Source organism: Oncorhynchus mykiss, chromosome 4 (genome assembly GCF_057628025.1).
Source record: "Oncorhynchus mykiss isolate SJ-2025 chromosome 4, ASM5762802v1, whole genome shotgun sequence".
In the NCBI taxonomy this organism is placed as follows: domain Eukaryota; kingdom Metazoa; phylum Chordata; class Actinopteri; order Salmoniformes; family Salmonidae; genus Oncorhynchus; species Oncorhynchus mykiss.
Genome location: NC_143025.1, coordinates 7,023,927 through 7,036,968, shown reverse-complemented (window position 1 = coordinate 7,036,968; position 13,042 = coordinate 7,023,927). Strand labels below are relative to the sequence as shown.

At 39.8% G+C, this 13,042-nt stretch overlaps 1 protein-coding gene across 2 annotated transcripts in view; it reads right to left on the bottom strand.

Moving 5' to 3' along the window:
- LOC110522700 (plakophilin-3) overlaps window positions 1-13,042 on the bottom strand; it is a 54,831-nt gene that overhangs the window by 32,777 nt on the left and 9,012 nt on the right. The window contains exon 2 of one of the 2 annotated variants that reach the window (XM_090231003.1): window positions 1,346-1,437. In XM_090231003.1, coding sequence (XP_090087129.1) covers window positions 1,346-1,437 — 92 coding nt within the window. Of the gene's footprint in view, window positions 1-784; window positions 1,199-1,345; window positions 1,438-13,042 lie in introns of those variants that run through there. The other variant, XM_090231002.1, reaches the window with a different exon arrangement.

The following is a 13,042-nucleotide window of genomic DNA, read 5'->3' as shown; positions in this document are numbered from 1 at the left end:
GTGGAATGGTTTTAAATACATCAAACATATGGTTTCCATGGTTTCCAGGTGCTTGATGCCGTTCCATTTGCTCCGTTACAGACATTATTATGAGCCGTCCTCCCCTTGGCAGCCTCTGATGGTGTGTAATGTATATTTGCTGAATACAAAACACAATATACATCTTGTAAAATGTTACATTCATTCATTTAATTAATTTCATCCATGGCAAGTTCATTCAGCAATGACATTGTGTAATGGTGTCATAGTCTAATGATATCTGCTACGCTAATGTGAGGTGGGAACATTCTGACTGTGAGATGTGGAGGAATCTGAAGGGTGGACTTCAGGGTGGAGAGCCGCTGTGAAATACCACACTTACAGAGCCCAGAGAAGACCTAGCTCGATGGCTCTGTCAACACTGCACTGTGAAACCATCCCACTGTGTTGATAGCTGACTGTATTCACAGGAAGCTGCAGAGAGCGGACACAGCGTTTAAGCTGCATATTTTCACGTAGACAGACACCGTCTATAATATCTCTTTACTGGCAACAACACGTAAGTCTGCAGGGCTCTTTTGACCATCTGCTGAACATATCAAGAGGAACTCAGAAACCATCGGATGTGTAACAGAGGCAGTATTTTCCTAAGAAAATGGCCGATATTGTTTATAATACATTTATAATATATTTATAATACCTGGTCCCTAAAACTGAGTAGAACTCACCGTGACAGGTCTGGAGGCTGTGTGGAGGCAGGACTACCACTCACCATGACAGGTGTGGAGGCAGGACTACCACTCACCATGACAGGTCTGGAGGCAGGACTACCACTCACCATGACAGGTGTGGAGGCAGGACTACCACTCACCATGACAGGTGTGGAGGCAGGACTACCACTCACCATGACAGGTGTGGAGGCAGGACTACCACTCACCATGACAGGTGTGGAGGCAGGACTACCACTCACCATGACAGGTGTGGAGGCAGGACTACCACTCACCATGACAGGTGTGGAGGCAGGACTACCACTCACCATGACAGGTGTGGAGGCAGGACTACCACTCACCATGACAGGTGTGGAGGCAGGACTACCACTCACCATGACAGGTCTGGAGGCAGGACTACCACTCACCATGACAGGTGTGGAGGCAGGACTACCACTCACCATGACAGGTCTGGAGGCAGGACTACCACTCACCATGACAGGTGTGGAGGCAGGACTACCACTCACCATGACAGGTCTGGAGGCAGGACTACCACTCACCATGACAGGTCTGGAGGCAGGACTACCACTCACCATGACAGGTCTGGAGGCAGGACTACCACTCACCATGACAGGTCTGGAGGCAGGACTACCACTCACCATGACAGGTCTGGAGGCTGTGTAGACGTATGACTTAGAGCTGAACCCTGGGTTGAAGGTCTGGTACTTCATTGTTGAAGAACCGCTGTGTTCTACAAAACAAAAAGAGAGAGGGGAAATCAGAAAATGTCATGAATCAACACTAAGGAAGGACCTGAATCAGCCACCAAAAACTGATCCAATTTAAAGACAACACTAAGGAAGGACCTGAATCAGCACACCAAAAACTGATCCAATTTAAAGACAACACTAAGGAAGGACTTGAATCAGCCCACCAAAAACTGATCCAATTTAAAGACAACACTAAGGAAGGACCTGAATCAGCCACCAAAAACTGATCCAATTTAAAGACAACTCTAAGCCTTGTGTTTTTCACCACCACCACCACCACCACCACACCTAATTAAACATTGATACATCGATACATTGGTATAACTAGTTTAATGATATGGGACATGACACAACAGAGAGCAGAGATAGTACAGAGTAGAGATCGTACAGAGTAGGGATAGGATAGAGTAGAGATCGTACAGAGTAGGGATAGGATAGAGTAGAGATCGTACAGAGTAGGGATAGGATAGAGTAGAGATCGTACAGAGTAGGGATAGGATAGAGTAGAGATCGTACAGAGTAGAGATTGTACAGAGTAGAGATTGTACAGAGAAGAGATCGTACAGAGTAGAGATTGTACAGAGTAGAGATTGTACAGAGAAGAGATTGTACAGAGTAGAGATTGTACAGAGTAGAGATTGTACAGAGAAGAGATCGTACAGAGTAGAGATTGTACAGAGAAGAGATCGTACAGAGAAGAGATCGTACAGAGTAGAGATTGTACAGAGTAGAGATTGTACAGAGAAGAGATCGTACAGAGAAGAGATCGTACAGAGTAGAGATTGTACAGAGTAGAGATTGTACAGAGAAGAGATCGTACAGAGTAGAGATCGTACAGAGTAGAGATTTTACAGAGTAGAGATTGTACAGAGAAGAGATCGTACAGAGTAGAGATCGTACAGAGTAGAGATTTTACAGAGTAGAGATTGTAGAGATTGTACAGAGTAGAGATTGTAGAGAGTAGAGATTTTACAGAGTAGAGATTGTAGAGATTGTACAGAGTAGAGATCGTACAGAGTAGAGATTTTACAGAGTAGAGATTGTAGAGAGTAGAGCTTTTACAGAGTAGAGATTGTAGAGATTGTACAGAGTAGAGATCGTACAGAGTAGAGATCGTACAGAGTAGAGATCATACAGAGTAGAGATCGTACAGAGTAGAGATTGTAGAGAGTAGAGATTTTACAGAGTAGAGATTGTAGAGATCGTACAGAGTAGAGATTGTAGAGATCGTACAGAGTAGAGATCGTACAGAGTAGAGATCGTACAGAGGGCAGAGATCAAATCAAATCAAATGTTATTATTCAAATGCGTTGAATACAACAGGTGTAGTAGACCTTACAGTGAAATGCTGAATACAACAGGTGTAGTAGACCTTACAGTGAAATGCTGAATACAACAGGTGTAGTAGACCTTACAGTGAAATTCTGTATACAACAGGTGTAGTAGACCTTACAGTGAAATGCTGAATACAACAGGTGTAGTAGACCTTACAGTGAAATGCTGAATACAACAGGTGTAGTAGACCTTACAGTGAAATGCTGAATACAACAGGTGTAGTAGACCTCAGAGTGAAATGCTGAATACAACAGGTGTAGTAGACCTTACAGTGAAATGCTGAATACAACAGGTGTAGTAGACCTCACAGTGAAATGCTGAATACAACAGGTGTAGTAGACCTTACAGTGAAATGCTGAATACAACAGGTGTAGTAGACCTTACAGTGAAATGCTGAATACAACAGGTGTAGTAGACCTTACAGTGAAATGCTGAATACAACAGGTGTAGTAGACCTCACAGTGAAATGCTGAATACAACAGGTGTAGTAGACCTCACAGTGAAATGCTGAATACAACAGGTGTAGGTAGACCTTACAGTGAAATGTTTACTTACGAGCCGCTAACCAACAATGCAGTTTCAAAAAATACGGAAAAGAATAAGAGATAAAAGTAACAAGTAATTAAAGAGCAGCAGTAGAAAGTAACAATATACACAGGGGGGGTGCCGATAAAGTTAATGTGCGGGGGCACCGGTTAGTTGAGGTAGTAAGTACATGTATTAAAGTGACTATGCATAGATGACAACAGAGAGTGGCAGTGATGTGGAGAGGGGAGGGGGGAGGCAATGCAAATAGTCAGGATAGCCATTTGACTAGATGTGCAGGAGCCTTATGGCTTGGGGGGGGGGGGGGGAGCTGTTTAGAAGCCTCTTGGACCTAGACTTGGCGCTCCTGTACCGCTTGCCGTACAGTAGCAGAAAGAATAGTCTATGACTGGGGTGGCTGGAGTCTTTGACAATTAGTACAGTGTGCAGAGATAGCACAGAGCAGAGATTGGACAGAGCAGAGATAATACAGAGAGCAGAGATAATACAGAGAGCAGAGATAATACAGAGAGCAGAGATAATACAGAGAGCAGAGATAATACAGAGAGCAGAGATAGTACAGAGAGCAGAGATAGTACAGAAAGCAGAGATAATACAGAGAGCAGAGATAGTACAGAAAGCAGAGATAATACAGAGAGCAGAGATAGTACAGAAAGCAGAGATAGTACAGAAAGCAGAGATAGTACAGAAAGCAGAGATTGCACAGAGCAGAGTTTGCACAGAGAGCAGAGATAGTACAGAGAGCAGAGATAGTACAGAGAGCAGAGATAGTACAGAGCAGAGATAGTACAGAGCAGAGATAGTACAGAGAGCAGAGATAGTACAGAGAGCAGAGATAGTACAGAAAGCAGAGATAGTACAGAAAGCAGAGATAGTACAGAAAGCAGAGATAGTACAGAAAGCATAGATTGCACAGAGCAGAGTTTGCACAGAGAGCAGAGATAGTACAGAGAGCAGAGATAGTACAGAGCAGAGATAGTACAGAAAGCAGAGATAGTACAGAGCAGAGATAGTACAGAAAGCAGAGATAGTACAGAGAGCAGAGATAGTACAGAGAGCAGAGATAGTACAGAGAGCAGAGATAGTACAGAGAGCAGAGATAGTACAGAGAGCAGAGATAGTACAGAAAGCAGAGATAATACAGAGAGCAGAGATAGTACAGAAAGCAGAGATAGTACAGAGAGCAGAGATAATACAGAGCAGAGATAGTACAGAAAGCAGAGATTGCACAGAGAGCAGAAGGACAGAAGGACAACAGTTGTATATAGTAGTTTACAGGCACCAACCTGACCTGGGAGCAATTAGTATTTGTTTTCTTTCAAACACCTTGAGCGTGTGATTGAGCTTGTTAGCGCCGGAGGGGCAGGATCTGCAACGGGGCTACTCCACTGGTTGTGTTACTCCAGACGACATCAAATAAAGCACAGATAAAATATTTCAAAACAAAATACATACTATTTGGACCCAACCCAGCGTCCTCGGGGAAGAGAAACAGTGACTAATTAAATGTTTCTGTATAATTAAAGCACTGAGAGGCATAAAGAGCAGTGATCTTAGGGTAGTGTGTGTGTGTGTGTCTAATTACAGAGTCATGTGTTAGTGACAGGCTAAGTCAGAAGGAGTTGCAGAACAGACTGACTAACCTCTGCAGTTCACTGACACAGTTATCTGGCTTTACTAGCTGTACAAGGCTGCACACACACACACACACACACACACACACACACACACACACACACACACACACACACACACACGCCCCAGGTGGTTGACACGGTTATCTGGCTTCACTGAAACTAGTTAACAAGGCCAAATGAAGGTTTCTGTCTCAGTATGTAAAACTACACCGCTCAATAGAAATGTTCAATAAATACAGAATATTGTTATTGTTCTATAACATACATATTGTTGTTGTTCTATAACATACATATTGTTATTGTTGTTGTTCTATAACATACATATTGTTATTGTTCTATAACATACATATTGTTGTTGTTCTATAACATACATATTGTTATTGTTGTTGTTCTATAACATACATATTGTTATTGTTATTGTTCTATAACATACATATTGTTATTGTTGTTGTTCTATAACATACATATTGTTATTGTTGTTGTTCTATAACATACATATTGTTGTTGTTCTATAACATACATATTGTTATTGTTGTTGTTCTATAACATACATATTGTTGTTGTTGTTGTTCTATAACATACATATTGTTATTGTTGTTGTTCTATAACATACATATTGTTATTGTTGTTGTTCTATAACATACATATTGTTGTTGTTCTATAACATACATATTGTTATTGTTGTTGTTCTATAACATACATATTGTTATTGTTGTTGTTCTATAACATACATATTGTTATTGTTGTTGTTCTATAACATACATATTGTTATTGTTGTTGTTCTATAACATACATATTGTTGTTGTTCTATAACATACATATTGTTATTGTTGTTGTTCTATAACATACATATTGTTATTGTTCTATAACATACATATTGTTATTGTTCTATAACATACATATTGTTATTGTTCTATAACATACATATTGTTGTTGTTCTATAACATACATATTGTTATTGTTGTTGTTCTATAACATACATATTGTTGTTGTTCTATAACATACATATTGTTATTGTTCTATAACATACATATTGTTATTGTTGTTGTTCTATAACATACATATTGTTGTTGTTGTTGTTCTATAACATACATATTGTTGTTGTTGTTGTTCTATAATATACATATTGTTGTTGTTCTATAACATACATATTGTTATTGTTGTTGTTCTATAACATACATATTGTTATTGTTATTGTTCTATAACATACATATTGTTATTGTTGTTGTTCTATAACATACATATTGTTATTGTTGTTGTTCTATAACATACATATTGTTATTGTTCTATAACATACATATTGTTATTGTTCTATAACATACATATTGTTATTGTTGTTGTTCTATAACATACATATTGTTATTGTTGTTGTTCTATAACATACATATTGTTGTTGTTCTATAACATACATATTGTTGTTGTTCTATAACATACATATTGTTGTTGTTCTATAGCATACATATTGTTATTGTTGTTGTTCTATAACATACATATTGTTGTTGTTCTATAACATACATATTGTTATTGTTGTTGTTCTATAACATACATATTGTTATTGTTGTTGTTCTATAACATACATATTGTTGTTGTTGTTGTTCTATAACATACATATTGTTGTTGTTATTGTTCTATAACATACATATTGTTATTGTTGTTGTTCTATAACATCCACTTGTTATTGTTTATGTTTTTAAAAAATCTGTTGGTGGTTTCATTTTAGAATTTTTTGTAAAATGATGTATCTCCGCCTCACTGTCAGATAAATAAGTAGTACTGCTAGGTTTTACAGTCAAATGTAAAGAATAAAATAAAAAATAAATTTTTAATAAAGAACTATACAAATGATACATTTGTGACATCAAAATTATTATAAAAACATCTAAGAATAATAATTAAATACATTCATATGAGATCTGTATGTAAAACATGTACATTTCACATTTCTAATTTAGCAGATGCTCTTACCCAGAGTGCCTTACAGTTAGTGCATTGATCTTAAGATATCTAGGTGAGACAACCACATATCACAGTCAAATATACAGGATGCAAACATTCCTGTTAAATAATGGATATATAGATATCTAGGTGAGACAACCACATATCACAGTCAGATATACAGGATGCAAACATTCCTGTTAAATAATGGATATATAGATATCTAGGTGAGACAACCACATATCACAGTCAGATATACAGGATGCCAACATTCCTGTTAAATAATGGATATATAGATATCTAGGTGAGACAACCACATATCACAGTCAGATATACACGATGCCAACATTCCTGTTAAATAATGGATATATAGATATCTAGGTGAGACAACCACATATCACAGTCAAATATACAGGATGCAAACATTCCTGTTAAATAATGGATATATAGATATCTAGGTGAGACAACCACATATCACAGTCAGATATACAGGATGCAAACATTCCTGTTAAATAATGGATATATAGATATCTAGGTGAGACAACCACATATCACAGTCAGATATACAGGATGCAAACATTCCTGTTAAATAATGGATATATAGATATCTAGGTGAGACAACCACATATCACAGTCAGATATACAGGATGCAAACATTCCTGTTAAATAATGGATATATAGATATCTAGGTGAGACAACAATGGATATATAGATATCTAGGTGAGACAACAATGGATATATAGATATCTAGGTGAGACAACCACATATCACAGTCTAATATACAGGATACCAACATTCCATTCCAGCTAAACAATCGATATACAGTATTTTTGCAACAACAAAAAACATTTTTCATACACATAAAATCTATGAATTAAAAAAATACGAGAACAGTAAAATTTTACACACACATGAATGCCCCCATACTGTCTTGCCTAGTTTAATAAAGGTTAAATAAAAATAAATAAATAAAAATAAGCAATAGTTTCGAACCGAAAAAGAAAAAAAGAAAGAAAAAAAACACTTCATATATAGACTGGTATTACTTCCTGTCCTGAGGAAATATGACATATGTTTGTGAGAACCAGGGAGGGAGCTCTGCAGAAAGAACTATGTGATATCATGTACATTTTTCACATGCTGCGACATGACTGCTTGGATTAAAGGGGAGTCGAGGCCATAGGCTGGTAGTAACAGAACCTTCATTTACCTGTTGTGAACAAAAATTCAACAAGATCTCACAAAAAAATTGTGAAATTGACTTCTGAATCCAAGCTAGTGCCTAAACCTGGGATTGAACCCGCGAGCCTCAGACCCGGATCACACCGTTTACGCCAATGTCCAGAGTTTTTGACGGTAAAGTTTAGGTATTAATTGAAGTAAATATTCACCCATTTTCAATGTCATATTGTTTTTGTGCATCTCAGAGTTGATGTTCTATCGATTTACCTGGGTCATTTCATGTGTATCTGAGTTATTGGTGTTCAAGCAGGCAGAAATCCATCCTGTATTAACGTACCACAGTGATAGTCTCGCTCTACACAGGAAGTTAATAGGAAGTCTCTCTCTCTACACTGGAAGTTAATAGGAAGTCTCTCTCTCTACACTGGAAGTTAATAGGAAGTCTCTCTCTCTACACTGGAAGTTAATAGGAAGTCTCTCTCTCTACACAGGAAGTTAATAGGAAGTCTCTCTCACTACACAGGAAGTTAATAGGAAGTCTCTCTCTCTACACTGGAAGTTAATAGGAAGTCTCTCTCTCTACACAGGAAGTTAATAGGAAGTCTCTCTCTCTACACAGGAAGTTAATAGGAAGTCTCTCTCTCTCTACACAGTAAGTTAATAGGAAGTCTCTCTCTACACTGGAAGTTAATAGGAAGTCTCTCTCTCTCTACACAGGAAGTTAATAGGAAGTCTCTCTCTCACTCTCTACACAGTAAGTTAATAGGAAGTCTCTCTCTCTCTACACAGTAAGTTAATAGGAAGTCTCTCTCTCTACACAGGAAGTTAATAGGAAGTCTCTCTCTCTCTACACAGGAAGTTAATAGGAAGTCTCTCTCTCTACACTGGAAGTTAATAGGAAGTCTCTCTCTCTACACTGGAAGTTAATAGGAAGTATCTCTCTCTACACAGGAAGTTAATAGGAAGTCTCTCTCTCTACAGAGGAAGTTAATAGGAAGTCTCTCTCTCTACACTGGAAGTTAATAGGAAGTCTCTCTCTCTACACTGGAGGTTAATAGGAAGTCTCTCTCTCTACACTGGAAGTTAATAGGAAGTCTCTCTCTACAGAGGAAGTTAATAGGAAGTATCTCTCTCTACACAGGAAGTTAATAGGAAGTCTCTCTCTCTCTCTACACAGTAAGTTAATAGGAAGTCTCTCTCTCACTCTCTACACAGGAAGTTAATAGGAAGTCTCTCTCTACACTGGAAGTTAATAGGAAGTCTCTCTCTCTCTACAGAGGAAGTTAATAGGAAGTATCTCTCTCTACACAGGAAGTTAATAGGAAGTATCTCTCTCTACAGAGGAAGTTAATAGGAAGTATCTCTCTCTACACAGGAAGTTAATAGGAAGTCTCTCTCTCTACACTGGAAGTTAATAGGAAGTCTCTCTCTCTCTACACAGGAAGTTAATAGGAAGTCTCTCTCTCTACACTGGAAGTTAATAGGAAGTCTCTCTCTCTCTACACAGTAAGTTAATAGGAAGTCTCTCTCTCACTCTCTACACAGGAAGTTAATAGGAAGTATCTCTCTACACTGGAAGTTAATAGGAAGTCTCTCTCTCACTCTCTACACAGGAAGTCTCTCTCTCACTCTCTACACAGTAAGTTAATATGAAGTCTCTCTCTCTCTCTCTACACAGTAAGTTAATATGAAGTCTCTCTCTCTACACAGTAAGTTAATAGGAAGTCTCTCTCTCTCTACACTGGAAGTTAATAGGAAGTCTCTCTCTCTCTCTACACAGGAAGTTAATAGGAAGTCTCTCTCTCTCTACACAGGAAGTTAATAGGAAGTCTCTCTACACTGGAAGTTAATAGGAAGTCTCTCTCTACAGAGGAAGTTAATAGGAAGTATCTCTCTCTACACAGGAAGTTAATAGGAAGTCTCTCTCTCTCTCTCTACACAGTAAGTTAATAGGAAGTCTCTCTCTCACTCTACACAGGAAGTTAATAGGAAGTCTCTCTCTACACTGGAAGTTAATAGGAAGTCTCTCTCTCTCTACACAGGAAGTTAGTAGGAAGTCTCTCTCTCACTCTACACTGGAAGTTAATAGGAAGTCTCTCTCTCTCTACACATGAAGTTAATAGGAAGTCTCTCTCTCTCTACACAGGAAGTTAATAGGAAGTCTCTCTCTCTACACTGGAAGTTAATAGGAAGTCTCTCTCTCTCTACACAGGAAGTTAATAGGAAGTCTCTCTCTCTCTACACAGGAAGTTAATAGGAAGAGTCTCTCTCTCTACACAGGAAGTTAATAGGAAGTCTCTCTCTCTACAGAGGAAGTTAATAGGAAGTCTCTCTCTCTACACAGGAAGTTAATAGGAAGTCTCTCTCTCTCTACACTGGAAGTTAATATGAAGTCTCTCTCTCTCTACACTGGAAGTTAATAGGAAGTCTCTCTCTCTACACTGGAAGTTAATAGGAATCTCTCTCTCTACACAGGAAGTTAATAGGAAGTCTCTCTCTCTCTACACTGGAAGTTAATAGGAAGTCTCTCTCTCTCTCTCTCTACACAGGAAGGTAATAGGAAGTCTCTCTCTCTCTACGACTGTGTGATCACACTCTCCGCAGCCGATGTGAGTAAAACCTTAAAACAGATCAACATTCACAAGGCCGCAGGGCCAGACGGATTACAAGGACGTAAACTGTTACTGTTAGTCTTCACTGACATTTTCAACCTCTCCCTGTCCGAGTCTGTAATACCAACGTGTTTTAAGCAGACCACCATAGTCCCTGTGCCCAAAGAACACTAAGGTAACCTGCCTAAATGACTACCGACCCATAGCACTCACGTCTGTAGCTATGAAGTGCTTTGAAAGGCTGGTCATGGCTCATATCAACACCATTATCACAGAAACCATAGACCTACTCAAATTTGCATACAGCCCCAACAGATCCACAGATGATGCAATATCTATTGCTCTCCACATTGACCTTTCCCACTGGCACAAAAGAAACACCTATGTGTGAATGTTAATCATTGACTACAGCTCAGCGTTCAACACCATAGTGCCCTCAAAGTTCATAACTAAGCTAAGGACCCTGGGATGAAACACCTCCCTCTGCAACTGGATCCTGGACTTCCTGACGGGCCGCCCACAGGTGGTAAGGATAGGTAACAACACATCCGCCATGTTGATCCTCAACACAGGGGGCCCTAAGGGGTGCGTGCTCAGTCCCCTCCTGTACTCCATGTTCACTCATGGCCAGCACGACTTCAAAACCGTCATTAAGTTTACCGATGACACAACAGTGGTAGGCCTGATCACCGACAACAGCGAGACAGCCTATAGGGAGGAGGTCAGAGACCTGGCCGTGTGGTGCCAGGACAACCTCTCCCTCAACGTGAGTAAGACAAAGGAGATGATTGTGGACTTTAGGAAAAGGAGGACCGAGCACGCCCCCATTCTCATCGACGGGGCTGTAGTGGAGCAGGTTGAGAACTTCAATTTCCTTGGTGTTCACATCACCAACAAACTATCATGGTCCAAACACACCAAGACAGTCGTGAAGAGGGTGCGACAAAGCCTATTCCCCCTCAGGAAACTGAAAAGATTTGGCATGCTTCCTCAGATCCTCAAAAGGTTCTACACCTGCACCATCAAGAGCATCCTGACTGGTTGCATCACTGCCTGGTATGGCAACTGCTCGGCCTCCGACTGCAAGGCACTACAGAGGGTAGTGCGTACGGCCCAGTACATCACTGGGGCCAAGCTTCCTGCCATCCAGGACCTCTATACCAGGCAGTGTCAGAGGAAGGCCCTAAAAATTGTCAAAGACTCCAGCTACCCTAGTCATAGACTGTTCTCTCTGCTACCGCACGGCAAGCTGTACCAGAGTACCAAGTCTAGATCCAAGAGGCTTCTAAACAGCTTCTACCCCCCCAAGCCATAAGACTCCTGAACATCTAATCAAATGGCTACCCAGACTATTTGCATTGCCCCCCCCCCCCCACCTCTTTTACATCGCTGCTACTCTCTGTTATTATCTATGCATAGTCACTTTAATAACTCTACCTACATGTATATACAGTGCCTTGCGAAAGTATTCGGCCCCCTTGAACTTTGCGACCTTTTGCCACATTTCAGGCTTCAAACATAAAGATATAAAACTGTATTTTTTTGTGAAGAATCAACAACAAGTGGGACACAATCATGAAGTGGAACGACATTTATTGGACATTTAAAACTTTTTTAACAAATCAAAAACTGAAAAATTGGGCGTGCAAAATTATTCAGCCCCCTTAAGTTAATACTTTGTAGCGCCACCTTTTGCTGCGATTACAGCTGTAAGTCGCTTGGGGTATGTCTCTATCAGTTTTGCACATCGAGAGACTGAAATTTTTTCCCATTCCTCCTTGCAAAACAGCTCGAGCTCAGTGAGGTTGGATGGAGAGCATTTTTCAGTTCTTTCCACAGATTCTCGATTGGATTCAGGTCTGGACTTTGACTTGGCCATTCTAACACCTGGATATGTTTATTTTTGAACCATTCCATTGTAGATTTTGCTTTATGTTTTGGATCATTGTCTTGTTGGAAGACAAATCTCCGTCCCAGTCTCAGGTCTTTTGCAGACTCCATCAGGTTTTCTTCCAGAATGGTCCTGTATTTGGCTCCATCCATCTTCCCATCAATTTTAACCATCTTCCCTGTCCCTGCTGAAGAAAAGCAGGCCCAAACCATGATGCTGCCACCACCATGTTTGACAGTGGGGATGGTGTGTTTCGCTGTGTTGCTTTTACGCCAAACATAACATTTTGCATTGTTGCCAAAAAGTTCAATTTTGGTTTCATCTGACCAGAGCACCTTCTTCCACATGTTTGGTGTGTCTCCCAGGTGGCTTGTGGCAAACTTTAAACGACACTTTTTATGGATATCTTTAAGAAATGGCTTTCTTCTTGCCACTCTTCCATAAAGGC